The 25656-nt window shown below is 48.3% G+C and overlaps 1 protein-coding gene across 1 annotated transcript in view; it reads left to right on the top strand.

The window, feature by feature from the left end:
• The first annotated feature begins 7697 nt into the window (after positions 1-7697).
• The window catches only part of LOC128399872 (G protein-activated inward rectifier potassium channel 1-like), a 29537-nt gene continuing 11578 nt past the window's right edge, over positions 7698-25656 (top strand). The window contains exons 1-2 of the mRNA XM_053361688.1: positions 7698-8383; positions 23361-23577. Coding sequence (XP_053217663.1) covers positions 7733-8383; positions 23361-23577 — 868 coding nt within the window. The 5' untranslated portion in view covers positions 7698-7732. The remainder of the gene's footprint in view (positions 8384-23360; positions 23578-25656) is intronic.

Below are 25656 nucleotides of genomic sequence, written 5' to 3'. Positions count from 1 at the left end.
CCCAATTTTTGCCTAATTTTTTAAAGCAAAAAAGCATCGTCTTATACACGGAAAAATGTGGTAACTATTCTGCTCTGCTTCCCACCACATTTCCATGGTCAATCCTTGCCACTGGTTTTAACCTTCAAAGCCCTTTGTGGCTTGGAGGCTGCAAAGCTATCAAGAAAGAAAAGCAGGAAGAGATGGTTTTTTAAAGCCTGTTTCAAAAAAAGAGATCAAAGAGGCCAATCAAACTGCAGTAGTTTAATTTCATAGAGGTGGAGGCACTGCTGAAAAGCCACTCCTCCTCTCATGCCCACAAGCCTAATCGACCTTACGGGTGAGAATAAGAGGGACTTCAAAGCTGTTCTCAACACACAGGCTAAGTGCTGTTTCGCTTATATTGCCTCTCTGTTTATATCCTGTTTGGCTTTCTTCATTATTATCCATGTCTTTTAAACATTTATTACCCTTACAATCAAATTACACCAAGTTCGAAAATCAACAACAGGGACACAATACACAGAAAACAAGTAAACCGGGGGGGGGGGAACCTCTCCAATGAAGAATAGATTATGGACAAAGATTGTCTTGAGATTTACCGTTCCAAAACACTGCAAATAAGAGCCATCTTTCAAGAAACCTGCTTGTCTGCCATATGGGTCTTCTAGAATAATAGGTTAATTTTGATTGTGCGATGGTCTAAACCATTGAGCCTCTTGGGCTTGCCAATCAGAAGGTTGGCGATTCGAATCCCCACGACAGGGTGAGCTCCTGTTGCTCTGTCCCAGCTCCTGCCAACCGAGCAGTTCAAAAGCACACCAGTGCAAGTAGATAAATAGGTACCACTGTGGCGGGAAGGTAAATGGCATTTCCATGAGCTCTGGTTTCCGTCACGGTGTTCTGTTGCGCCAGAAGCGATTTAGTCCTGCTGGCCGCATGATCCAGAAAGCTGTCTGTGGACAAACACCGGCTCCCTCGGCCTGAAAGCAAGATGAGCGCGGCAACCCCATAGTCGCCTTTGACTGGACTTAACCATCCAGGGGTCTTTTACCTTTTACCTGTGACTGGCAGAGTAAATGAATGAATAAACAGCAGTCGGAAAGACCACAGTACAGCTCACTCTTCCTTGCTCGTTTTTAAGGATAATTACTGGTTTACCTGACACAGATGTTTTTAAGAGGGGTGCTCATGCTCCTTTGAGCTGTGAGCTCCCTAATATCCACAAGCGCCAGGGTCACTTTGAACAGCATGGTTCCCTGCACCACAATTATGGGATAATATGTTTGCTATTGTGCAATGCGGGTTATCCTGCATATAGATGCCCATAGGAAATTATCTTGTGTGAAAGTGGTCCAAAACCTCAAGCAAATCCAGCAACACCAGAAACTGGGAAACATGAAGAACTAACAGTGCAATAGCCTAACCAAGCCTACTCAGAAGTAAGTCCTACAGAATTCAAGAAGGGCCAGGACTGTGGCCCAAGTTCTAACCAATCATGTCCTTAAACAATAAGCATTGGTATTTGTGGGAATTTAAAGCATTCCAGCTTTTAGATTACCAATATATACGAAATCAGTTTTTACGGTTGATGTCAGCATATTTCATTCTCCCGTTGCTGGATGTGTGGTTGTTACATCACATGCCTGTGTTTACATTCCATGCTTGGAAAGTGTGAGAACAGAAGCCAGTTCTATCTCTTCCGCTGTACAGTGGTACCTCAGGTTACATACGCTTCAGGTTACATACGCTTCAGGTTACAGACTCCGCTAATCCAGAAATAGTACCTCGGGTTAAGAACTTTGCTTCAGGATGAGAACAGAAATCGTGCTCTGGCGGCGCGGCAGCAGTGGGGGGCCCCATTAGCTAAAGTGGTGCTTCAGGTTAAGAACAGTTTCAGGTTAAGAACGGACCTCTGGAATGAATTAAGTACTTAACCCGAGGTACCACTGTATTGTACTTTTGTACTCTCTCTCTCTCTCTCTCTCTCTCTCTCTCTCTCGGAGAAGATGTGAGAGGATGCCATGATTGCTTTGTCCTGTTGCTGTTGTTTAGTCGTTTAGTCATGTCCGACTCTTCGTGACCCCATGGACCAGAGCACGCCAGGCACTCCTGTCTTCCACTGCCTCCCACAGTTTGTTCAGCATTTGATTTCTGCCATTTATAATTTCAGAACATGATGTTCAGCTCTATACAATGTGCTCTCGGTTTATTTCTTTCCAATTCTTATCATCAGAGAATTGATCTAGGCTAGGAAGCCTTAATTTCCCTTCTTCCTTCCTCTTTAAGCAGGTACATTGGCATCCCGCTGAATTGCATTGAACAGTGACTCACAATTTAAACCATGTTCCTTTCCAACACAGAGAAAGTCAAGTCTTAATTTAATGGGTCCACCCCTCCAATCAAGTAAATTAATAAAAATACTTAACTATTTAATGTGCCAACATGAATAGAAGTTATTAATATTGCAGTTGTTGTATAAGGGATTATTATGATGACGGGAATGTAATTGAAATTAATAAGATTTTGGAACACAGAAATAAAGAAAACTGTCACACCATCAATTCTAGCACACGGGGGGGCACTTTATCTAAATTATATAATTCGGTATTTGAACGATTGGTATTAATAATTGTATTATAAATTGGTATTGTTATAAAGAGGCTTTTATTGGATTATAACTGAAAACTAATAAAGATTATTATAAAATATATATACAGTGGCACCTTGGTTCTCAAACTTAATCTGTTCCAGAAGTCCGTTCCAAAACCAAAGCATTCCAAAACCAAGGCACGCTTTCTCATAGAAAGTAATGCAAAACGGATTAATCCGTTCCAGACTTTAAGAAACAACCCCTAAAACAGCAATTTAACATGAAATTTACTATCTAACGAGACCATTGATCCATCAAATGAAAGCAATAATAAAAGAAATGAGACAGTATTGTAGATGATAAAAATTAAAAGTATTTTTGTTCCTTACCGGCACTGATGATAGTCATTGTTTGGATGGGGGGCTTTTATCCATTTCCGCAATCACACAATCAATCAATCAATCAATCAATCAGTAATTCAACTGCGTTCCGAAATGTTTGAAAACCAAGACACGGCTTCTGATTTGTGCAGGCACCCCGGAAACAATAGCTGACAGCCGCATTGGACATTCGGCTTCCAAAAAACATTCGAAAACTAGAACATGTACTTCCGGGTTTTTGGCGTTTGAGAACCAAGGCGTTTGAGTACCAAGGCATTTGAGAACCAAGGTACCACTGTACTTAACTGAGGTTCTGCCCCCTCTAACATAAAGGCTGCCCAAACCAACATAATTCCTGGCAAGCTTGAGGCCCCTCGCTTTTGCTTCCCTCGATTTCGATCCAGAAAACTCTGGTGCAAATCAGGGCGAGATGCTCAAAGGGGCAGATAAGAACAGGTGTTGACAGGAAGCAAAAAACCGCTCCCCGCGAGCTAAAATGGAAAGGTGGCAGAGGGCAGATGAAGAGCGGAGGCAGGAACGAGCTTTGCAGCCTTGTCACCTGTATCCAAGCTGTTCTTCTGATTAGGAAATTGACAGATGTTGGCGCCAAGTAATTGAGCGCGCGGAAGAGCACAAAGGATAACCGTAGGTGGAAGCCACAGTGCAACTCGGCTCTAATGAGATGTGCATCTCCTTTGTCTAACTTCGGCCCCACACTTCTGGCTCCAGAAAGTGCTCTGGTTTGAATTGAGCACTCCACAAAAAGGGACGTGAGTCCCCAAATGGCAAGGCACTTTTCGGAGAGCTTGACAGCAGAAAGCCTCCGGTTCTCAGCATGTTCGGTTCCTTAAAATTCATCTGATCCTTTGCCGTTACGGCGTTCCCTCTAGAGAGGAACCAGCTTGATTTGCAAAGAAATTAGATTGAAAACAGTCGCTGGGAATCCTAGCCGATTCCACACTCCAGGGACCTCTCTGGCTGGCAATCAGGAACAGTATTTTTGGGGAGGTGAGTGTGGGGTTTAATGGGGGGAGTATTGAATATTAATTAAGACCTGATTTTACAGTTTTAGGCTGAAGAGAAAGGAGGGGCTGTGTTTCCTGGCCTCCCAACATATGGCAAGAGAAATAACGAAAGTCACAGCAAAAGACAGTGTCAGAATAATAGCTTGATTCTGAGCAAGGTTATTTAATGGGCTTGGTGGCTGTAAGCTCTCTTTTGACCCCAAAAGTGCATGTGTGTGTGTGTGGCTTGCACACTTATGTCACGGAGGCATGAAAATGGGACAGTATGCCCAGACAGACACAGCAGGGTGCACCTATTATTCAGGTAGCCATAACATTGATGAGCCACTCTTCTGTTTACAACGCTCAAAGCAATTTACATCCACTGAATCACAGCGAATGAGGGGAAGCAGAGCAGGTACCTAACATTTGTCTCCCACAGTAATTCGTGCTGCCGGTTCCCTCTCCTGCCTCCTTGATCAAGTCCAGACTTTTCCATTTTGGCCTATTGCATGTGTTGGGGGGAAACAACAACCAGCTACCAGAAAAATGTGCAGAAAAACTTGCAGAATCAGACAGAATCAGACAGAAAGAAGATGCTTAACCCCTCTCCGCCCCTGCTGATTCTCCCATGCAAAGGCTTAACCCCTCCCACCCACGCCGAACCTCCGCCCTGCAAATGCCCTTTAGATTTCTTCCTTCAAGGCAGGTTCCTAAACTGGCTGGAGACTGGGAATGACATTGGGAGGGGTATTTGCAAAAGAGAACTGGAGAGCCTGGGTGCTAACCACACCTGCTCACCTGTGAGTTCTCCCCAGCAAATGGCCTTTCCATGTTCAGCTTATCTGTGCGAGTTTGGGAACATGGATTTGCAGAGATAGAATAGGCCCTTATGGCACAAGGCCAGGTTATGCCTGCATTGCACGCAACACCTAAACTCACTCTTATGAGCCAAAATGGAAGAGCTACAGAATCCAGTGCATTTATTTGTTAAAACAGAACAGTGCAGCAACGATACTAACAATTAACTTATAAAAATAGCACTCTGGAGCCATCTCTAAGAGCTGGAAAAGGGAGGTGTAAACTTGCAATAAATACTGTAATGGACTTGCACCATTTCCCTGCCCCCCCCAAGCAAGATTTCATAAAGATCAGCTGGCTAATGCTCTATGTTGGCATGATTTAAAGTAGGGAAGTGAGCTATCAATATGATAAATTATTCCCCCCCTCCCTGTCTTTATAGAAAGATGTACCAGAGTTCAAAGCCTCTTTGAAAACCCTGCTTTCATGTGTTTGATTTACAAAAGAAAGCACTTCTTCACCAGTGTTAACTTGTGGAATTCATTGCGTCTGGATTTGACGACAGCCAGCAGCTTAAGAGTGGTTTCAAAGGGGATTCGAGGAACTGACGGAAGAGAAGTCTATTCCCCAGCCACTTCCGGGCATGCTGGCTAAATAGAACCTGCATGTTCAGAAGCAGTATGCTGGGAAATACAAGTGGCTGGGGAACAAATGGTGAGAGACAGAGAGCTGCCTATGTTTCCCCATGTTTGTGGGCTTCCGGAACACCTTTGGGAACAAAATGCCAGGTTTCCTTGTGTATTATTTTTTTAGATTACTGCATATCCAGCCCTGAGTCTTCCAACTTAAGGTGACGCACATTCCTAATGGTAAGAGCAGTTTGACAGCGGAACTGCCTGCCACAGGAGGTGGGAGATTCTCCTTTGCTGTTTTAAGCAAGATGGGTGTCTATAAAGGGCCAGTTGTAACTACTATCTTACATGCAGATCCTGCATTGAGCAAAGGGGCGGACGAGGAGACCTGCAAAGTCCCGTTCCAGCTCTACATACCTGTACATGAGACTCCCAGCCAGGTGGCCCTTGCTCCCGTTACGAAGCAGACCCTGACTCGTTTTGCTTCAACAAAGCGGTTATCCCGGATGCCCTCGGGCAAGAGCCCTTCCACTCGATCCAGAAGCCCTTAGAGGTGCTTAGCGATGAGGGAAGTCACTCTGCTCATGCTCAGAGGCCCTTGGGTCTCCCATTCAGCCTGGACCTCTTTATCCTCCGGCACGACCCCCACCTCCCATATATCTTTCCTTCTTTTGGGGGAAGCCCCTTTGGGGGGGGGATCTGGAGGAAATGGGAGGAGCCGCGGGTCCCGCCCCCTCTCACCTCACCAGCCCAGGCGTCAGTCTCCGCTGCTCTGCGTCTGCGGGGAGGGGAGAGAGACCTCAATCCGAATTAATTCCTTCCAACTCCTCTCGACCCCTTTTTTACGCCGGGACTTGAGCCACTCCCCGCTGCAAGCGCCCGCCTCCCGCGCTCAGTCGGCGGCTCCTTGCAGCGGCAGCTGCCGGCACTGTCCGGAGGGGCTCCTTTCCCCGGCTCGGGGGGCGCGGGGAGCCGCCGCAAAGACCGGGACGCGGGCAGACGCGAGAGATGGTAGTTGCGCGCAGGAGCCTCGGGGAGAGGCGCGCAGAGAGGAATGCCGTAGGGGCTCCGGCGGCCGCCAGGCGGCGTCGCGGCGACACCCTCTCCGCCAGCTCCGCTTTCCTGCACGTTTAGCAAAAAGCGGGGACTTCTCCGAGCAGCCGCCTCCGAGCTGCTAGCCCGCCTGCTCGCCCTCGCCGCCGCCGCCGCCGCAGCAGCAGCAACAGCAGCCCAGTTTCTGGATGCGCTGGAGAATTAAGGACCTCCGCAGAGGTTTAAGTTTCCTGATCCCAGCGCGCTGGGGGAAGGAGCTTGGAGAGGAGAAAGGGAAAAGGTGGGGGTGGCAGAGAGAGAGAGAGAGAGAGGGAGGACTCTGCAAAGCCTCTTCTCCTTCTTCCCTTTCCTCCATCCCTCCGGATCGCCGCTGCCCAGGCAGCTCAAGCCCGCGGGATCCAAGAAGGCAGCCCGCTGCGCTCGCCCAGCCTCCCCTGCAAAAGAAGACGCCGCTCCCAACGCGTCGGGGAGGCTCCGTCCTTTGCCAAGAGAGTGGCGAGTTCCCTCCGAGGTAGGTGGCGGGACGACGGGGCAGGTTCCCGGAGCGGGGCGCAGGCCCCCGGGGGCAGGGACCCGCTTCCAGGGGGGCGGGGCTGCTTTTCGCGGTTAAAACAAAAGGATCCAGCCAGGGATCCCTCGAGGGCAGCCCGTGTGGACCGCACATCCCAACCCAAGGCAGTGAAGCCACGTGTGCGTGTGGTCAGTTCTCATAATCCCCCAAGAGAGACCCGGACGACCCTCGCCAGCAGCGGCAGAAAGGTCTGCAGAAGTCGGAATCGGTTCCTGCGGGCAGAATCGGTGCCCATCCAAACCCCCGGGGTGACCATCAGTAGTGCCCTGCCAGCCCGGACCTTGGTGCTGCCACCCGCAGCCAGCGAGGAAACACACACACACAGCGTGCAAACGGACCACCCAAACTCAGCCAGCATCCTGGCATCAGTCATGACCAGAATACAAAAGTGACCACCTAAGCAGCCAACCCAACTCGGGCTCTCTTGTCTGGCCATCGGGGTCCAGCTTCTGCTACCCAGCACGGCGTACAGGTCCAGAACCAGCTCAAGGGAAGTGGGTTCCCTGCCAACACCAGCCCAGAGATCTGCCAACCTCGCCTGCCACGGCGCTCAGCCCAGACCATGCACTGAGCAAGCTGGCTCCCAGCTAACCGAGAAGATAATCCAGAATTGAGGAGACAAGCCTAAGTCCTGGGTGTGCAGTGGAGACGGCTATCTAGTCCGATTTTTGCTCTCCGGTGCCAAGCCTACAGGGCAAGCTCTCTTCCTCACCACCAGAATGTCAGTGGTGCGCAGGAAGTTCGGCGATGAATACCAGGCCGTGGTGGGCACGTCGGCGAGGCGGAAGCGCCAGCGCTTTGTGGACAAGAACGGCCGCTGCAACGTCCAGCACGGCAACCTGGGCAGCGAGAACAGCCGCTACCTGACGGACCTCTTCACCACCTTAGTGGACCTCAAGTGGCGATGGAACCTGCTCATCTTCCTGTTGACCTACACGGTGGCCTGGCTGGTCATGGCCTCCATGTGGTGGGGGATCGCCTACTTGCGAGGAGACCTGGACATGCACCACGGGCACAGCCCCGGGCACAACCCCTGTGTGGCCAACGTCTACAACTTCCCCTCGGCCTTCCTCTTCTTCATCGAGACAGAAGCGACCATCGGCTACGGGCACCGCTACATCACCGAGCGCTGCCCTGAGGGCATCGTGCTCTTCCTCTTCCAGTCGCTTCTGGGCTCGGTGGTGGACGCCTTCCTCATTGGCTGCATGTTCATCAAGATGTCCCAGCCCAAGAAAAGAGCTGAGACTCTCATGTTCAGCCGCGCTGCGGTCATCTCCAAGCGAGATGGGAAGCTATGCCTCATGTTCCGCGTGGGGAACCTGCGCAACAGCCACATGGTCTCGGCCCAGATCCGCTGCAAACTTATCAAGGTGAGTCGTTTCCTCGATGGGATCCCAGCTTCACAGGGAAGAGGGTGGGGTGGCACTCACGTTCCGGTAAGCTAGAGAGCTGGATTTCAATGTGGGAGAGGCCTAGATTCAAATCTCGCCTCTGGGCTCCTGGGCCCATGCCTTCTGGGCTCGTAGAAGCCCCTCGGTCTCAGTTCCGTCATCTGTGAAATGGGAACGTTAAGAATCGTGTGGTGAGCTTACTGTGAGCACAATAAAAAGGCCTTTGCAGATGAAAGTTGCCTTGTAAAAGATGCATATTGGCAGGCACTGAACAGAGAGGGGGGAAAGAGGTTCTAAGGAGAGTGGGTAGGTAGGACTGGGAGTTTGTGGCAAAGGCTCCAAAGAGAATGCCAAAATGGCTGATCCCATGTCATGTGCTAGAGATTTTGCACAATTCTTTTCAGATTAAGGAGACATTTTCTTCCCAATGTCTCAACAAAGGAAACTGACTTGTAAAAATGTTACATGGGGAAAAAATATATACAAGAGAGAGAGATTGCACACACTTTTGTAAATCAAGAAAATCTTTCATAAACAAAAAACAAAACCTGAAGGTTTGGAGTAAGCCCCCTTGTGTTCAGTGGGATTTTTCTCCCAGGTAGGCAAACCTGGGGTCAGATTACAAATAGTTTCTTAAATTCAGTATCTTCACATCTTCCTCTCTCCTCCCCCTACCCCCACCCCACATCCCTTAAAAACAATAATCTCAAAATCAATCTCGTGTAAGGAAGTGGGTGTGGGTGGCGAGTCAAACGAGAAGATAAACCGTTTGGAATTTTGGAAGCATGTTTGCATTAGAGGCCCAGACAACTTTGCACCCGAGTGGGCATATCAATTTTGTTAGCAAATAAACAAATAAAAGAAAAACCAGGAGGATTTGCTGGTGAATTCCCCTCCCCCTCCACAATTGGATTTGTGCATGGCTCCATCTGAGGGAGGGCTCAGCCCAGGAGCCTATTTTCAATGCCCATCCTGAAACATGAGATATCAAGCTAAATGCAAAAGTGTATTGTAAGCCTATGCAAATGACCATAGCTTTCTACTTAGCTGGGGTAGCTCAGTCTGTAGAGCATGAGATTCTGAATCTCAGGGCTGTGGGTTTGAGCCCCAGGTTGGGCAAAGGGGGGCTCAAACCCACGAAAAAGGGGGTTGGACTAGATGACCCTCGTGGTCCCTTCCAACTCTGCAATTCTCTGATTCTACCAAGCAACCTTGGCCAGCACCTAGAATCATAGAATCATAGAGTTGGAAGAGACCACAAGGGCCATCGAGTCCAACCTCCTGCCAAGCAGGAAACACCATCAGAGCACTCCTGCACCTGCCTTGTGCACTGCTGAGTAAATGGCCAACCACTGACCTCACCATCCATCACACGGTTGGAGAAAATAAGTTGATTCCAGATGCCATCAAGGACCATCTGTTTATGCAGAAAAGATCACCACTTTGTACCCAGCGAAACCATGATGCAATGGTCAAGACAGCAGCAAGCCCAGAGGTGGAGGGAATCATATGAAAAGCAGGTGTGTTGGTCCATTTTAAAAAAACTGAGCTGAAACTGCTTTGGGGAGGGGAATTGCCAGTGAAGTCCTTTCTCAGGATTCCAAGCCGGCGGGAAAAGGTCACAGTTGCTTTGCAGCGAAGGCTCAGGAGAACGATGGTTCTTTCATCTGGGTCAGGTTGAGAGCCTGGCAAAGGACCAGCAAACACCAGGGCTGAATGGTGGAGAGGAGGCTAAGAGGTCTCATAGCAGAGTGTTTGGAAAGCAGAGAGAGAGAGAGAGAGAGCAGAAAGGGGTGTCGAGGAAGATAAGGCAAGGCAAGCGACAGAAACACAGGGAGGAGGTTGGGAAGTGAGATCCTGAGCTGCTCGGTTCCTCCCCGCCATGCGATGCATAACAAACACAGAAGCTCACGCTCATGGAAAGCTGCTATAGTCAATAGCACGGGCAGAAATCGAGATAAATGCAGGAAATTAGCAAGTGAAGCCTTGGCATTCACTCCCAGAGACCAGCCAGAGGAAAATGATAGGTGGTGGCTGTCTCCATTTTGCCCTGGTTGTAAGCTACCAGAGGGCATGTGCCTAGCCTCTGTATCAGAGACAGTGCGCAGGGTTTGATGGAGATTAGAAAGAAAGAAAGAAAGAAAGAAAGAAAGAAAGAAAGAAAGATGACAGATAGAGTGCTTTTTTCTTTAAAAAATGTTTAGGGGTACTCTCATTTTCCCACTCATATTGAAATACAGTGGTACCTCAGGTTAAGAACTTGATTCGTTCCAGAGGTCCGTTTTTAACCTGAAACTGTTCTTAACCTGAAGCACCACTTTAGCTAATGGGGCCTCCCACTACCCCGCAATTTCTGTTCTCATCCTGAGGTAAAGTTCTTAACCCGAGGTACTATTTCTGGGTTAGCAGAGTCTGTAACCTGAAGCATCTGTAACCTGAAGCGTCTGTAACCCGAGGTACCACTGTACTGCCCCTCAATGAGGCCAAACTCAGATCCACAAAATGTTTAGAGGTATGTGTACCCCGGCATACCCCCAGGAAAAAAGCACTGGATGGATAGAGAGATGATAGATAGATTAAGGTTACCAGACATCCCTGTTTCCCAGGGACAGTCCCCTGACAAAATCCACTGAAGTTGAAAAGTGTCCCCGGATTCATTGGAAAAAATCTGGTAACCTTAAGATAAATGGATAGATAGATGATAGATGATAGATAGATAGATAGATAGATAGATAGATAGATAGATAGATGATAGATAGATAGATAGATAGATAGATAGATATAGATAGATAGATAGATAGATAGATAGATAGATAGATAGATAGATGATAGAGATGATAGATAGATATAGATAGATAGATAGATAGATAGATAGATAGATAGATAGATGATAGATCTCACCCTGAATAAGAATTCATATGTTCTTACATTTTGTCTCTCTTCCAACTTTTAGAAAACAAAAGGGTGGTCCTTTTCTTGGACCACTTTAAGCAGTGTACAATATATTATTTCAATGTAGGCAAATGCTTCCATGCAAAAATAAACTACGTATTGTACTGCATGTCTGTTACTGTTATTGCCTTGTTTTGTTCTTACTGTAATCCAAACATTCACTCTTCCTAAATCTACACCGTATCACTGAAAGTCAAAACCTGTCCGGGATAGGATCTCCTTTCAGAAGACAATGAAACAGATGCCGTTTTAAACAAAAGCATCGGTAAAAACTCCGGCTTCTCTCAATTTAACATAATTTGCTGCCTTCTTAGCAGCTCTAATATCCCAAATTCTCAACAACCTAGTTTCCACCTCGGGGATTTTAACATCTTTCCAGAGAGTCTTGTCAATCATATTTTAGCTGCAACCAGGAAATATTGAATAATGCCTTGAAAGTCCCTCCTTTACATAATCTTGAAAAACTCCACCCAACAACAGGGCCTCTGAAGTACCTAGGAGATTATAACCTATCACAAAATGAATAACCCATAAGATTTCTGCATGGATATCTCCACCACATATGGAAAACTATCTTCCCTTTTCTTCCACAATGTTTTTGTCAATATTCTCTTCTCAATCCTATAAACTTCTTTAATTTCTTGGGCGGGGGGGTGTATAATGCCACTTAGAAATCTGGGTAGTAAGATTTGTCCGGTGACAAATAAACAAAATTCCAGACTATTATTGCAAATATAATGCCAGGAATTCTTATTAACACAAACCAAGTTCGTTTCCTTGTCATTCTATACAGCAGGCATAGGCAAACTTGGCCCTCCAGATTTTTTGGGACTACAACTCCCATCATCCCTGACCACTGGTCCTGTTAGCTAGGGATGGTGGGAGTTGTAGTCCCAAAACATCTGGAGGGCCGAGTTTGCCTATGCCTGCTATACAGCTTTTTAGGATTTGTATCACACATGCTTACAGTATTTGATGTTTTCTTTCAACACGTTTCTTAAGAAGCTGTTGTTGACCTCCTTAAAATCACTGTTGCATATTTTCTCAGAAAGCTGCCCAAGGTCACTGGGACAACCCAGTCAGATGGGTGGAGCATTATTATTATTATTATTATTATTATTATTATTATTATTATTATTGAATAAAGGTAAAGGTAAAGCGACCCCTGACCATTAGGTCCAGTCGTGGCCGACTCTGGGGTTGTGGTGGTCATCTTGCTTTACTGGCCGAGGGAGCAGGTATACATGACTAAGCTGCTTCTGGTGAACCGGAGCAGCGCACCGAAACGCCATTTACCTTCCCAACAGAGCGGTACCTATTTATCTACTTGCGCTGGCGTGCTTTAGAACTGCTAGGTTGGCAGGAGCTGGGACAGAGCAACGTGAGCTCACCCCTTTGTGGGGATTCAAACCGCTGACCTTCTGATCGGCAAGTCCTAGTCTCTGTGGTTTAACCCACTGTGCCACCCGCATCCCTATTATGGAATAGAACGGCCCTATTTTCATTGGAGAAACGTTGGAGGGTATGCTAACTGCAATTGCCAAGCACTGTAACATACTAGGTAAGCCCAGATCTGCCTTACTTATGGCTTCACCAGCAAGAACCCAGCTATTCTTCTACAATGCCGATCCGGCCGTGCAAAATCCCAAACTAGCTCTGGGGTTCGTTCTTGCACCGGTGGCTGGCATTTAGGGGAAATCTGCAGCTAGCCAGTCCTTGTTCCTCTTGGCAAGAGCTCTGCCTGCTGCTGGAGCCACAGCCGCAGGAGTAGGAAGTGCTTCAAGCTGTCGCCCCGCATTCCTCTGCTGTCTTCGCAAGTTCCTGCATCCGTGGAACAAGCCGTTCTCTGACATGGCCCAAGTCCAAAACCCAGGCACTTTGACTATCAAAGGCAGTCGCTGCTGGACCGCTGAGCGATGGGAGACTTTTGACAGATCATAGCACCAGAAGGGCACGTGGGGGTCATCCTGGCAGCCAGCACTTAAAAGCTGGCACCTTGAGCTTGTTTGGAGGTTCTAGCAGGGGAGCGCAGCTATCGTATACCCTTGACCGAAGAACGGTACACTCCTTCTATCTGGGATGGTCGTCCTCTTCCACTGAGTGCGCAGCTTCGGGAGGGATGCACATGGAGCGGTGAGGGAGGAAGGGGACACCCGCCTAGCCAGCCAGATCAGCCGAATCAACCCTGGCGATCAATGGGGTGACAGATGTCACAGCCAGATCGCCCTCACATTATTTATACCCCGCCCATCTGGCCGAGTTTCCCCAGCCACTCTGGCGTTCCCAATCGAGTGTTAAAAACAATACAGCATTAAATATTAAAAACTTCCCTAAACAGCCTTCAGATGTCTTTTAAAAATAGGATAGCTGCTTATTTCCTTGACATCTGATGGGAGGGCATTCCACAGGGCGGGCGCCACCACCGAAAAGGCCCTCTGTCTGGTTCCCTGTAACCTCACTTCTCATAATGAGGGAACTGCCAGAAGGCCTTTCGCGCTGGATCTCAGTGTCCAGGCTGAACAATGCGGGTGGAGATGCTCCTTCAGGTATACAGGACCGAGGCCGTTTAGGGCTTTAAAGGTCAGCAAAAACACTTTGAATTGTGCTCAGAAATGTACTGGGAGCCAGTGCAGATCTCTCAGGACTGGTGTTATGTGGTCCCGGCGGCCACTCCCAGTCACTAGTCTAGCTGCCGCATTCTGTAATAATTGCAGTTTCCAGGTCACCTTCAAAGGTAGCCCCACATAGAGTGCATTGCTGTAGTCCAAGCGGGAGATAACCAGAGCATGCACCACTCTGGCGAGATAGTCTGCAGGCAGGTAGGGTCTCAGCCTGCGTACCAGATGGAGCTGGTAGACAGCCGCCCTGGGCACAGAATTAACCTGCACCTCCATGGACAGCTGTGAGTCCAAAATGACTCCCAGGCTGTGCACCTGGTCTCAGAAGAGTTCCAGGAGAACTCTGGAAGCCCTGGGACTTAATGTAAAATGGGGCTCAGCCTCAGGGTTTGCTAAGGCTTAGTTGTGGGTTATGTGAAGAGTGTTTCTGAGCATGTGTATGTTGCCATTCTGCCACCTCTGTGTTACCATAGCTAGCCCCCACGCATCTGGGATGATCAAGCAAGCAGGGTTTAATTTCTATTAATAGTTTCTTAAAACAGAGGTACTGGGACCCATTCAGGATACAACCTCTGCCTTCAAACCACTGTCTCTAATTCTGAACATGCGAAACTGCCTTTGAGGGGGAATTTTACTTTGCGCATGCTCAGAGGCAGCATGGGAAAAGTGGATATTCCCCCGCACCCTTCCTTGTTCCTAATCCGAGACCTAGCGATCACCCAATGAAATAAATGGACGGCGAGATCAGGACATAACCGTAGGAAAGCACTTCAGGGCTGGCAAAACTGATGGGACTCTGCTGCTGCAAGAGGTTGCTTGGATGACTCAAAAAGAGATTCAACACATTCCTGGAGGCTGCAAGTCTATCAGCAGTTGGAGATAGCCACAGTTCAGTGGAAACTCCAGCTCCAGAAGCTGCCTACCTTTGAAGCTACCTGCTGATGGAGAGCAAGGCAGGAGAGGTTTGTGTGGGAAACAGGAGGTGGTAGGAGCGTCTCCATGTTCTTCAGAGAGGACGGGGTTGCAAGCCCCAAGCTGGTAGTGAAGTGAGGTGATTTAGACTCTGGTGCTGGCGTCCTTTCCAGATTATTAATATTATTCCAAGCATTTATTGCTATTCATTATTATTATTTAAGATGGTAATGCATAGTGCTTCTGCAAGCCAGACAGACCCTCTTCCATAGGGCTTTCTCCTTCCAAGTCTTCTCAGCATCGCAGCCAACTTCTAAAGGCCTTATTTGGCCCCCCTCAGTAAAATATTTGAGGGGGGGCTGGGACCCCCAAAGGTGATGAACATTCATTGCCATTAAAATGGTGTCTGTGTGCCGCATCATGTGATTATGTGGGGCAGGGCTTACCTCCCCCCCCCCATTATTTTATTCAAGTTGGCACCCCTACTTCCATGGCTATAGCCAGGATTTATGGGGGGGGCAGGACACTCACCTGTCACCATCCTCTATGTCTCTTGTCTCGCAGATTCACCGGCGTAGCCAGGATTTTTTTTAGGGGGGTGGCAGCCAAAGTTGTCAAGCTTTTTCTAGATCACCCCCTAAAGTAGTTGTTGAACTTTTTTGGAAAATCACAGGTAGAAAATACCACCACTGTGGGAAGCAAGCTTTCATAAGGGGGAGGAGGGCAGAACCTCAATTAATTGAGTACTTTCAATGCTTTTCAATAATTTTTGTGCTTGGGAGGGTCCTCTTGGCCCATGAGCAGTTTTGGACTGAATGTCTCAACAGTTGTTTTATCTTCCTTTTGTGCTCATGAAAACTATCCTTCTACAATTTCCACTTTTAGTTTTAAGTATTGTTATTTATTGACTTTATTTATTGATTTATACGCCCATGCCTACTTCTCAGTGGTGCCCTGGCCTATTCTGCGCCCCCACCCCTCCTCCTTCTCTGCCCAGCCTCCAACAACCCCGACGGGTCCTACTAGCCTCGACGTGCCCAACTCTGAGCGAGAGCGGCGCGCCATCGGGCTCCCTCCTCCCCGGGCCACGTGTGGCTGAGCGCAGGCGGCGGCGCCTCTCCGCTCCTCCCGCACCTGATTAGAGAAGCAGCTCCGTCGGTCGACTGAGCGAGCCCGGCCGGGAGATAAGGCTTATCGCGCCGTCCGCCTTCGGGCTTCTCGCCATCCCCATCTCCGATAAGGAAGGCTGGCTGGTCCACGTGCGCCTGCTTCCTCCGGAGCGAAGCGGGGAGAAGCGGAGACCTTGGCGCGTTAGGAAGCAACCCCGCCAGAACGCCGCTACGCGCAAAAGGAGTCTGGCGCGTAAAAACGCACGCCGACATTGCGCTTGCCGCGGGGATCTCCGCACAACGTGCCGCGCCGGGAGCAGAGAACAGGGGGGAGGGGGTTTCTAGAGAACGGGCAGCTCTAGGGTTTGAGTCCTTTGCAAGCTTCTGGGGCTGGAGGCGGGCAATTGGTGGGGGGGGGGGGAGAAATGAAGAAAGCACTCGCTTCTCAAAATTAAAATGAGACCCATGCAAGGGTGCCGACTTGAATAAAATATTGCGAGGGGGGCGGATAAGCCGCATCCCGCTTAATCGATCACAAGACGCACACTATTTGAATGGCAAAGCTCATCAACTTTGGGGCGCCCTCAAGTATTTTATTGGGGGGGCCGGCCAAAGGGACTTCGGCCCCTAGGAGTTGGCTCCTATGGTTGCAGCCAACTAAATTATACTCTTTGAGTAGACCCGTTTGACTTAATGGACCTAAGTAAGTCATGCCTCTTAATCGCAGTGGGTCTGCTCTGAGTATGACTAAATGGATACCACTGTTAATATCAACATAGATGGTACTGTTTCTTGACAAAAGCAGGATTGGCACTCATGCCCAAATCACTAATGTAGAAATTGAATCAGTGCCACGGAAGAGTATACCCTTGTCTGCTGCAGACCCTCCAAGTGGAATGCTCTCACCAGGGAAGTTCACCTGGTGCCTTCATTATACACCTTTAGGTGCCAGGCAAAAACATTCCTTTTTAACCAGGCCTTTGGCTGATCCAATTCATATCCTATGCCCTTTTAAAATGTGTTTTTTCTGGGGAGAGGGGTATTGGGTTGCTGTTTTTATTTTTATGAGGTATTTTGTGGCTTTATATCTTGATTTTATTCTGTGAACCACCCTGAAACCCCCAGGTATAGGACGGTACAGTGGTACCTCAGGTTAAGTACTTAATTCGTTCCTGAGGTCTGTTCTTAACCTGAAACTGTTCTTAACCTGAAGCACCACTTTAGCTAATGGGGCCTCCTGCTGCCACTGCGCCACCAGAGCACGATTTCTGTTCTCATCCTGAAGCAAAGTTCTTAACCTGAAGCACTATTTCTGGGTTAGCGGAGTCTGTAACCTGAAGCATATGTAACCTGAAGCATATGTAACCTGAGGTACCACTGTATATAAATTCAAACAACAACAACAACCTAATTTTGTTGGAGGAATGTTGGAGGGTGTGTGACCAGGGCCGTCTTATGCATATCCGGCGCCCTGGTGCAAAGCTCCCTCTGGCACACACACACACACACCCCATTCCCCAGAGATTTTTAGGGAGGATGGCACTGCCAGCGGGGCTGGAGGAGGTGGGCATTGGCTGGAGGGCGGCTCCTTCGGCAGGGGAAGAGGGTGGACGCGGCAGCTTCCAGCTCAGCTGGCCACTTCATGCCACAGTGGCTATGGCAGACAGAGGCTCCGGGCATGGTGCTGCTTCAGCACGGCATGGTGGAAGGGGGTGAGGGCAGCAAGCTGATGCCGGGAGGCGCCGCATCCAGCCTCAACCTCTTCCCTGGCACCCTCCAGAACTTGGCACCCTGGCACCCCGTGCCACTAGCTTCTATGGGTAAGACGCCCCTGTGTGTGACCCTCTCTCAGATCCAAGAGGCCTTCCCTTTTGAAAACCTAGATCACTGAAATTGGATTTAATTACGGGAAATAATCAGAAGCTCTGGCAACAACACCTCAGCCAGAATGAGGTTTCACCTCCTCCTAGAGGTGTCAAGGCCTTATCTCACTTGCTTGTCAGAACACACAGGCAGGCAGACACACACAAAGTCGCCCTTGTCTGCTGGCTGGGTCTGATGGAGCATTGTAGTCCAAAACATCCAGCGGACACCAGCTTTCTCAAGTCTTCTTCATACCACCTTCTCACTCCTTTTGTTCTCCTCAGGCCATGCCTTACTCATTGCTTTGTTCCTCAGGGTCAAACTGCCCGTGATGCTGAGTCATGCAGAGTTTTCTTCTGTTCAATGTTTCCAGTTTCCCCCTTTTACAAAAGGCACTTCTTGGAGGCTGCAGTTTCCCACAGAAGATTTGAAGAGAAAGGTTGGGCCCCTTTACCCCTCAGGTTCCCCAGCCGCACCATACTGAAAATGGCCTCCGCTAACCTGATTTTCCTCCTGCAGGTGAACAGATGCAGGTATCTCTGCAGCCGCATTTTGTTAAGGTGGGGAAGGAAATATAAGGCTTACTCACCCACTGTGAGCCTTAAAGCATTTCCTGAACTATCCTAGCATTGCCTTATCCATGCCTAGGCTGCCCTCTGCTTCTCCTCCACAGGACTTGTTTCGCCAAAATATTCCCAAGTCATGTTACAGCTTCTTAACACCCTGCATTTGGGTAATTTGAGAGTTGGAAAAATTCAACGTACCCTAATCTAGCCAGTCTGGTGAAAGGGATGTTTTCTGGAGAGAGTCTCAAGGGCCAGACTGAGTTCTGGAGGGCTGTGCTAAAAAGCTGAAGAAGAAGAAGAAGAAGAAGAAGAAGAAGAAGAAGAAGAAGAAGAAGAAGAAGAAGAAGAAGAAGAATAAATAAATTATTATTTATACCCCGCCCATCTGGCTGGGCTTCCCCAGCCACTCTGGGCGGCTTCCAACAAAATTTTAAAATACAGTAATGCATCAAACATTAAAAGCTTCCCTAAACAGGGCTGCCTTCAGATGTCTTCTAAAAGTCTGGTAGTTGTTGTTCTCTTTGACATCTGGTGGGAGGGCATTCCATAGGGCGGGTGCCACTACTGAGAAAGCCCTCTGCCTGGTTCCCTATAACCTCACTTCTCACATTGAGGGAACCGCCAGAAGGCCCTCGGCGCTGGATCTCAGTGTCCAGGCTGAACAATGGGGGTGGAGACGCTCCTTCAGGTATACTGTACCGAGGCCGTTTAGGGCTTTAAAAGTCATCACCAACACTTTGAATTGTGCTCGGAAACATACTGGGAGCCAATGTAGGTCTTTCAAGACCAGTGTTATATGGTCTCGGCGGCCACTCCCAGTCACCAGTCTACCTGCCGCATTCTGGATTAGTTGTAGTTTCCGGGTCACCTTCAAAGGTAGCCCCATGTAGAGCACATTGCAGTAGTCCAAGCAGGAGATAACCAGAGCATGCCCCACTCTGGACAGACAGTCCATGGGCAGGTAGGGTCTCAGCCTGCGTACCAGATGGAGCTGGTATACAGCTGCCCTGGACACAGATTTGACCTGTGCCTCCATGAACAGCTGTGAGTCCAAAATCACTCCCAGGCTACACACCTGGTCCTTCAGGGGAACAGTTACCCCATTCAGGACTAGGGAGTCCTCCACACCTGCCTGCCTCCTGTCCCCCAAAAACAGTACTTCTGTCTTGTCAGGTAGGGTCTCAGCCTGGGTACACATCCTCTGATTATTCACATTCCTTCCTTCCTTCCTTTTTTCTTTCTTTCTCTCTCTCTCTCTCTCTTTCTTTCTTTTTTCAACGTTGCATTATTTAGACCCGATCCTATGAAGCCATTCACACAAAACGACTTTTAATAATTTCCTTTCCTCCATTTCCAATTCTCATTTCGGGGGGTCAGGCCAATGCCCCATCTAGTCCAGCATTCTGTTCTCACAGTGACCCGCCAGATGGCTGTAGGAAACCACAAGCAAGAGCCTCTCTCTCTCCTGCAGTTTCAGAAGCACTGCTGCCAGAGAGCATTGCCATCACGGCCAGTAGGCCTTCTGCAGCTTGAACGTCTCTGCTCCTGTCTATCGTCAGTCTCAAATGAACCATGCTTTCTGGGAGCCTTTTGAAAAGTCCTTTGACCTCAGTTCTTGCCTGCTCTCATCATCCACTGGGAAACCAGTTCCCTTGGCCAGGCAGGGTGTGCATGCGCAATGTGGGTCAGGAATCATAATATTAAAGGAGCCTTGGCCGTTCGGGCACAGAACATCACATTGGGTTAGCAGGCGAATTGCACTGTGGTTTTGAGCAGGAGCGAGGATTGACATGTTGGTTCATAAAGATGACAGTGAGCAAATCAGGGGACACATGTCTGGCTAATTCAGGTCGGCAAGGCATGCTGGTGCTTCTGTGGCAAAGGGAAGGAGAATGGAGAGGCGTTTGGGGAACAGATTGCAGTGTTTGGGTGCATCCAGAACAGACGTTTTAAGGTCCACAAGATGCTTTCCTGTTTACAGTCATACCTCGGGTTACAGACGCTTCGGGTTGCGCAATTTTCGGTTGCGCACCATGCCGAACCCAGAAGTACTGGAACACGTTACTTCCAGGTTCCTGCGCATGCGCAGAAGGGCTAAATCACACTTTGTGCATGCGCAGAAGTGCCGAATCATGACCCACGTGTGCGCAGACTGCACGGATCATGTTCACAACCTGAGCGTCCACTCTATTTGATCAAATGTCTTGCAAGCGGGGGGTGGGGCACGGTTTCCATCCCAAACTCACCAGAACTCACCAGAACTCGGTTCCGGCACCTCTCAGGTGGGCGCCATTATAAGAGAGCAAGGGAGGTATTCAGGGTGAAGTTCTGGCACCCTGCAAAACAGCACCGCTTGCAAGGAATCTCATATATCACAGCTGCCATTCTGCACATTCATTTCCATTTGATTTCCCTCTTCCCCTTTTAAGATGATTCAGCCCATATCTGCTGTCAACACCTTGCTAATTCCCCATCCCTCCGCTAATTACCAGAAATGCACCAGACAGCCGCAATGTCTGCCTTTTCCCCCAGTAGCCACCACAGTCCAGAAAATTGCTTCTAACCACGCACACACATGTGTTGTAATTCCTTCCCTGGGGGGTGGGGGTGGGAGTGGGGAAGGGGGAAGGGGGAAGGGGCAGGGCAGGCATCCAGTCAGGTTCTTCCAGGCAGCCTTCTTCATGATAATATCACGATGGTTATAAGTGATGCCCCCTTCAATACTGTTTGCACCTGTGAAAGTTTTGGAGCAGACATAACTGCCCCGATAATTCCTGCTAAAATCCCATAATGTTTTAATGCTGCAAATGTTGTAGGGTTGTTGTGTATTTGTGGGTTAGGGTTAGGTCTCTTCTTTTTTGCCCTGCTTTTGTTTGTTGCCCTACAGCTCAAGAAGATCCCTTCCCGTGGCAATAATGTGATATTGCGTGAGAAGCATTGCAGGGCAACTGACGAAGTAGAGTGATGTGTGGACATAGAATTATAGAATACGAAGTGACCCCGAGGGACATCTAGTCCACACACACACACACACCCCCGGGAATGCAGGAATCTTTTGGCCCAATGTGGGGCTTGAACCCACAACCTTGAGATTATGAGGCTCATCTCTACGAACTGAGCTATCTGCTACAGGCCAGTGTAAATCCACCACTATTCGTCTATGAATGTGTCCATGACGTGCAAAAACAAGAGAGAGAGCAGAATCGCCCATCCAGAAATAACAATTCCCAGAACTGTAGCTTTTCCTAGCGATGGAAAACAAACATTGCAACACTTAATCCAGGCATAGACAAACATGGCCCTCCAGATGTTTTGAGACTACAATTCCCATCATCCCTGACCACTCATCCTGTTAGCTAGGGATGATGGGAGCTGTAGTCCCAAAACATCTGGAGGGCCGAGTTTGCCTGTGCCTGACTTAATCAGCACAGCTGGGTGTCCTTCCCGACTTTATTTAACCCCAGTCTTCAGTCACAGAGAAGCTGACAGGTGATGGTGTGGCGGGAGACAAAGGCAGCCACTGCCCTCAGGCCTGCAGTCTAAAAAGACATGACACAAAAGGAAAATGGATTGGAAGGGGGAGAAGGAAATCAGAGGTTTTAGAAATGCGGTTTGATAGATTGTGGTGCCCAGGATTAAGTTTGTAAATTGTATGGATGTTCTTCAGCTAACAGGCAGGTCCTGTGCTGGCAGGCAACGGCCTTGGGTGACCAGGAATGAGAGCTGACCACCATATATATTTCCCACAATCCTTCCCCTTGTAGCATTGCGATTGCAGGCTGGAGAAGGCACTGAAGAGGCAGGCATAATGGCAACACTCTACTCAATCCAGGAGTGTAAGGTGCTGAACAGGGCAGCCTTGCCCATCCTGGCTGTTGTTTTGGACTATGACTCCCATGAGCCAGGCTGATGGGAGTTGTAATCATCAACATCTGACTGGGTTGCCCCTACCATTCTGGATGGCTCCCAACAAAATATTAAAATAATAAAACACCAAACATTAAACAATTCCCTATACAGGGCTGCCTTCAAATGTCTTCTAAAAGTCAGATAGTTGTTTATTTCCTTGACATTTGATGGGAGGGTGTTCCACAAGGCAGGCACTACCACTGGGCAGGCCCTCTGCCTGGTTCCCTGAACTTGGCTTCTCGCAGTGAGGGAACCACCAGAAGGCCCTTAGCGCTGGACCTTGGTGTCTGGGCTGAACGATGGGCGTGGAGACCCTCCTTCAGATATACTGGGCCGAGGCCATTTAGGGCTTTAAAGGTCAGCACCAACACTTTGAATTGTGCTTGGAAACGTACTGGGAACCAATGTAGATCTTTCAGGACCGGTGCTATGTGGTTTCGGTGGCCACTTCCAGTCACCAGTCTTCCTGCTGCATTCTGGATTAGTTGTAGTTTTGGGGTCACCTTCAAAGGTAGCCCCACGTAGAGCACGTTGCAGTAGTCCAAGCAGGAGATAACCAGAGCATGCACCACTGGAGGGACAGTCAGCAGGCAGGGAGGGTCTCAGCCTGTGTACCAGATGGAGCTGGTAGACAGCTGCCCTGGAAACAGAATTGACTGCCACTGGCACACAGCTCAGTATGATTCCCCCTCACCCCATTTTGGAGGGAGAAACCCAGACCAGTCCTCTGGCTGATTGGGAGATTTTGCTCTTCTGCCATGAAGGCCTGGGTGCATGCATGAAATGGGTGGGGCCAAGACATTACCATTGATTTGCCTGAGAGAGTCTTGCACCCAGATCACACCCAGACCCAGGTTCAGATCACCCCACTCAAAATCCTCTCCCTGTCTCTCTGTTTTAATTCCAGCGGAGTGTCTGCAGCTCGAAAGGTACACCATACAGACACCTCGATAAAGTTCCTATCATTTTACTGCTGTAAGATTTGCTCTCGACTCAGTGGGACTTCTCTCTCTCTCTCCCTCTTTAGTCACGACAGACGCCAGAAGGTGAATTTCTGCCACTAGACCAATGCGAGCTCGATGTTGGATTCGGAACTGGGGCCGACCAACTGTTCCTCGTTTCTCCTCTCACCATCTGCCATGAAATCAACGAAAAGAGCCCTTTTTTTGCCCTCTCACAGAGATCGCTACGGAGCGAGCAGTTCGAGATTGTCGTTATCCTGGAAGGCATCGTCGAAACTACAGGTACAGTGCTGACTAATAATAATAATAATAATAATAATAATAATAATAATAATAATAATTTGCATAGTGCAAAAATGGGGGCAGCTGTGGGATTTCAGGTGCTGCCAGAATACATCTCCCATGGTTAGCCCAGCCAGTAGAGCATGAGACTCTTAATCTCAGGCTGTTGTGAGTTCGAGCCCCATGTGGGGGGCAGAGAGATTCCTTTATTTCTGGGGTCTGGATGACCATCACAGTCCCTTTCAGCCCCACAATTCTGTGATTCATATATATATATATATATATATATATATATATATATATATATATGAATTTTTATTAGTTTTTTTAACATATCATTTCCAACAATCATATAACATAACTTCTTATCTTATACAATATTTTCGACTTCCGTCAACACCTCTGGTGATTTTCCGTTCTTTATCACCTATTCTGCATTTCTTAATTTCTCTATTACTCTTAATTATCATTAACTAATAGTTCTCCTCATAGTCTTTCAGATAGTCATCCTTACAAAACTTCTTGCAATCCTACTAGCGTAATCTGTTCATTACAGTTACTTTTCAAATAGTTCATATATTTACTGTTCTAAGAATCCCTGGTCCCAAAGATTTCGAATCCTTCCTGTTAATTTATCCAATTCTGCATAGCCCATCAATTTCATCCGCCATTCTTCTTTCATCAGTGATTCTTCTTGCTTCCATTTTTGTGCCAAGACAATTCTGTGATTCTATCCCAGACCACTGGCCTTGCTGACTGGGGCTGATGGGAGCTGGAACCCACCACATCTGGGGGCCACAGGTTCCCCATTCCACTGTTCCCTGGGAAGAGGGGTTGGCTGTTAAACCCCTCTGGGAATTGTAGCTCTGTGAGGGGAATGGGGTCTCCTAAGAGCTCTCAGCATCCTTAAGAAGAAATGATGGTTGTTTCATCTTTGTGTGGCTGTTCAAAGTGGCATTATACTGCTTTAAAAGGGTGGTGTGTTTGTGGCCCTAGAAGTTCGCCAGAAAACAAACGTCCGTTCTCCGCTTCTTCTTAACCCGCCAAAAAACGTGGCCCACATCAGCTTCTCATGATGGGCTTTATCAAAGCAAAAAGGCTAATTGAACAACGTCTGAAGGACTTAGAGCAACAGAACAATCTGGCCATTATAAAGAAATTCTGTCCTTGGTATGCCTCCCCCCCCCCTTCTCAGTTTGATTCCCTGGCACCATATTTGTATAAATTAACTATCCCAAAATACAGACGTGCCTTCACACTGGCCAGATTGGATGTGATGCCCTCTGCCGTACTTGAGGGCAGATACCAAAAGATGCCAACTGTGAAACGACTCTGCCCCTGTGGAGATGGTAATCTGGAAACAGTGGCTCATGTTCTCCTGTCCTGTCCCCTTTATAAAGATCTGAGGAATGAGATCATTACCCCACTCTTACTTACCATCCCAGGCCACCCATCTGAGGCCACATTGTTCTTTGTTTTATCAGATCAAAATGATCAGACAACAGCAAAGGTTGCTAGGTTTATCGAGGGTGCAATGAGATTAAGGGCCACTATCTGAACGATAATCTTGGCCATTATTTGTATATATTTTAATTTGTATATATTGCTTGTTTTATGTTGCTATGGCCGTTGGCTAATGCAAATAAAGTTTATCTATCTACCGTATTTTTCGCTCTATAAGACGCACCAGACCACAAGACGCACCTAGTTTTTGAAGGAGGAAAACAAGAAGAAGAAAATTCTGAATCTCAGAAGCCAGAACAGCAAGAGGGATTGCTGCGCAATGAAAGCAGCAGTCCCTCTTGCTGTTCTGGCTTCTGGGATAGCTGCGCAGCCAGCATTCGCTCCATAAGACGCACACACATTTCCCCTTACTTTTTAGAAGGGAAAAAGTGAGTCTTATACAGCAAAAAATACGGTATCTAAAAAAAACGTGGCCAGCTTCTGCCAGCTCTCCAAGAAAAGTCCTCTCCTGGTTCTGCCCATTGAATCAGGTGTTTTCATCATCGCAAGCTGGCTGGCTGGCTGCCACTCTCCTCCTGCCCTGCTGCTCTCAAGGAAAGAGAAAGAAAGGGAGCC

Source organism: Podarcis raffonei, chromosome 13 (assembly GCF_027172205.1).
Source record: "Podarcis raffonei isolate rPodRaf1 chromosome 13, rPodRaf1.pri, whole genome shotgun sequence".
Taxonomy (NCBI): Eukaryota; Metazoa; Chordata; class Lepidosauria; order Squamata; family Lacertidae; genus Podarcis; species Podarcis raffonei.
Note: the sequence above shows the minus strand (reverse complement) of the source record. Positions and strands in the feature narration are given on the sequence as shown.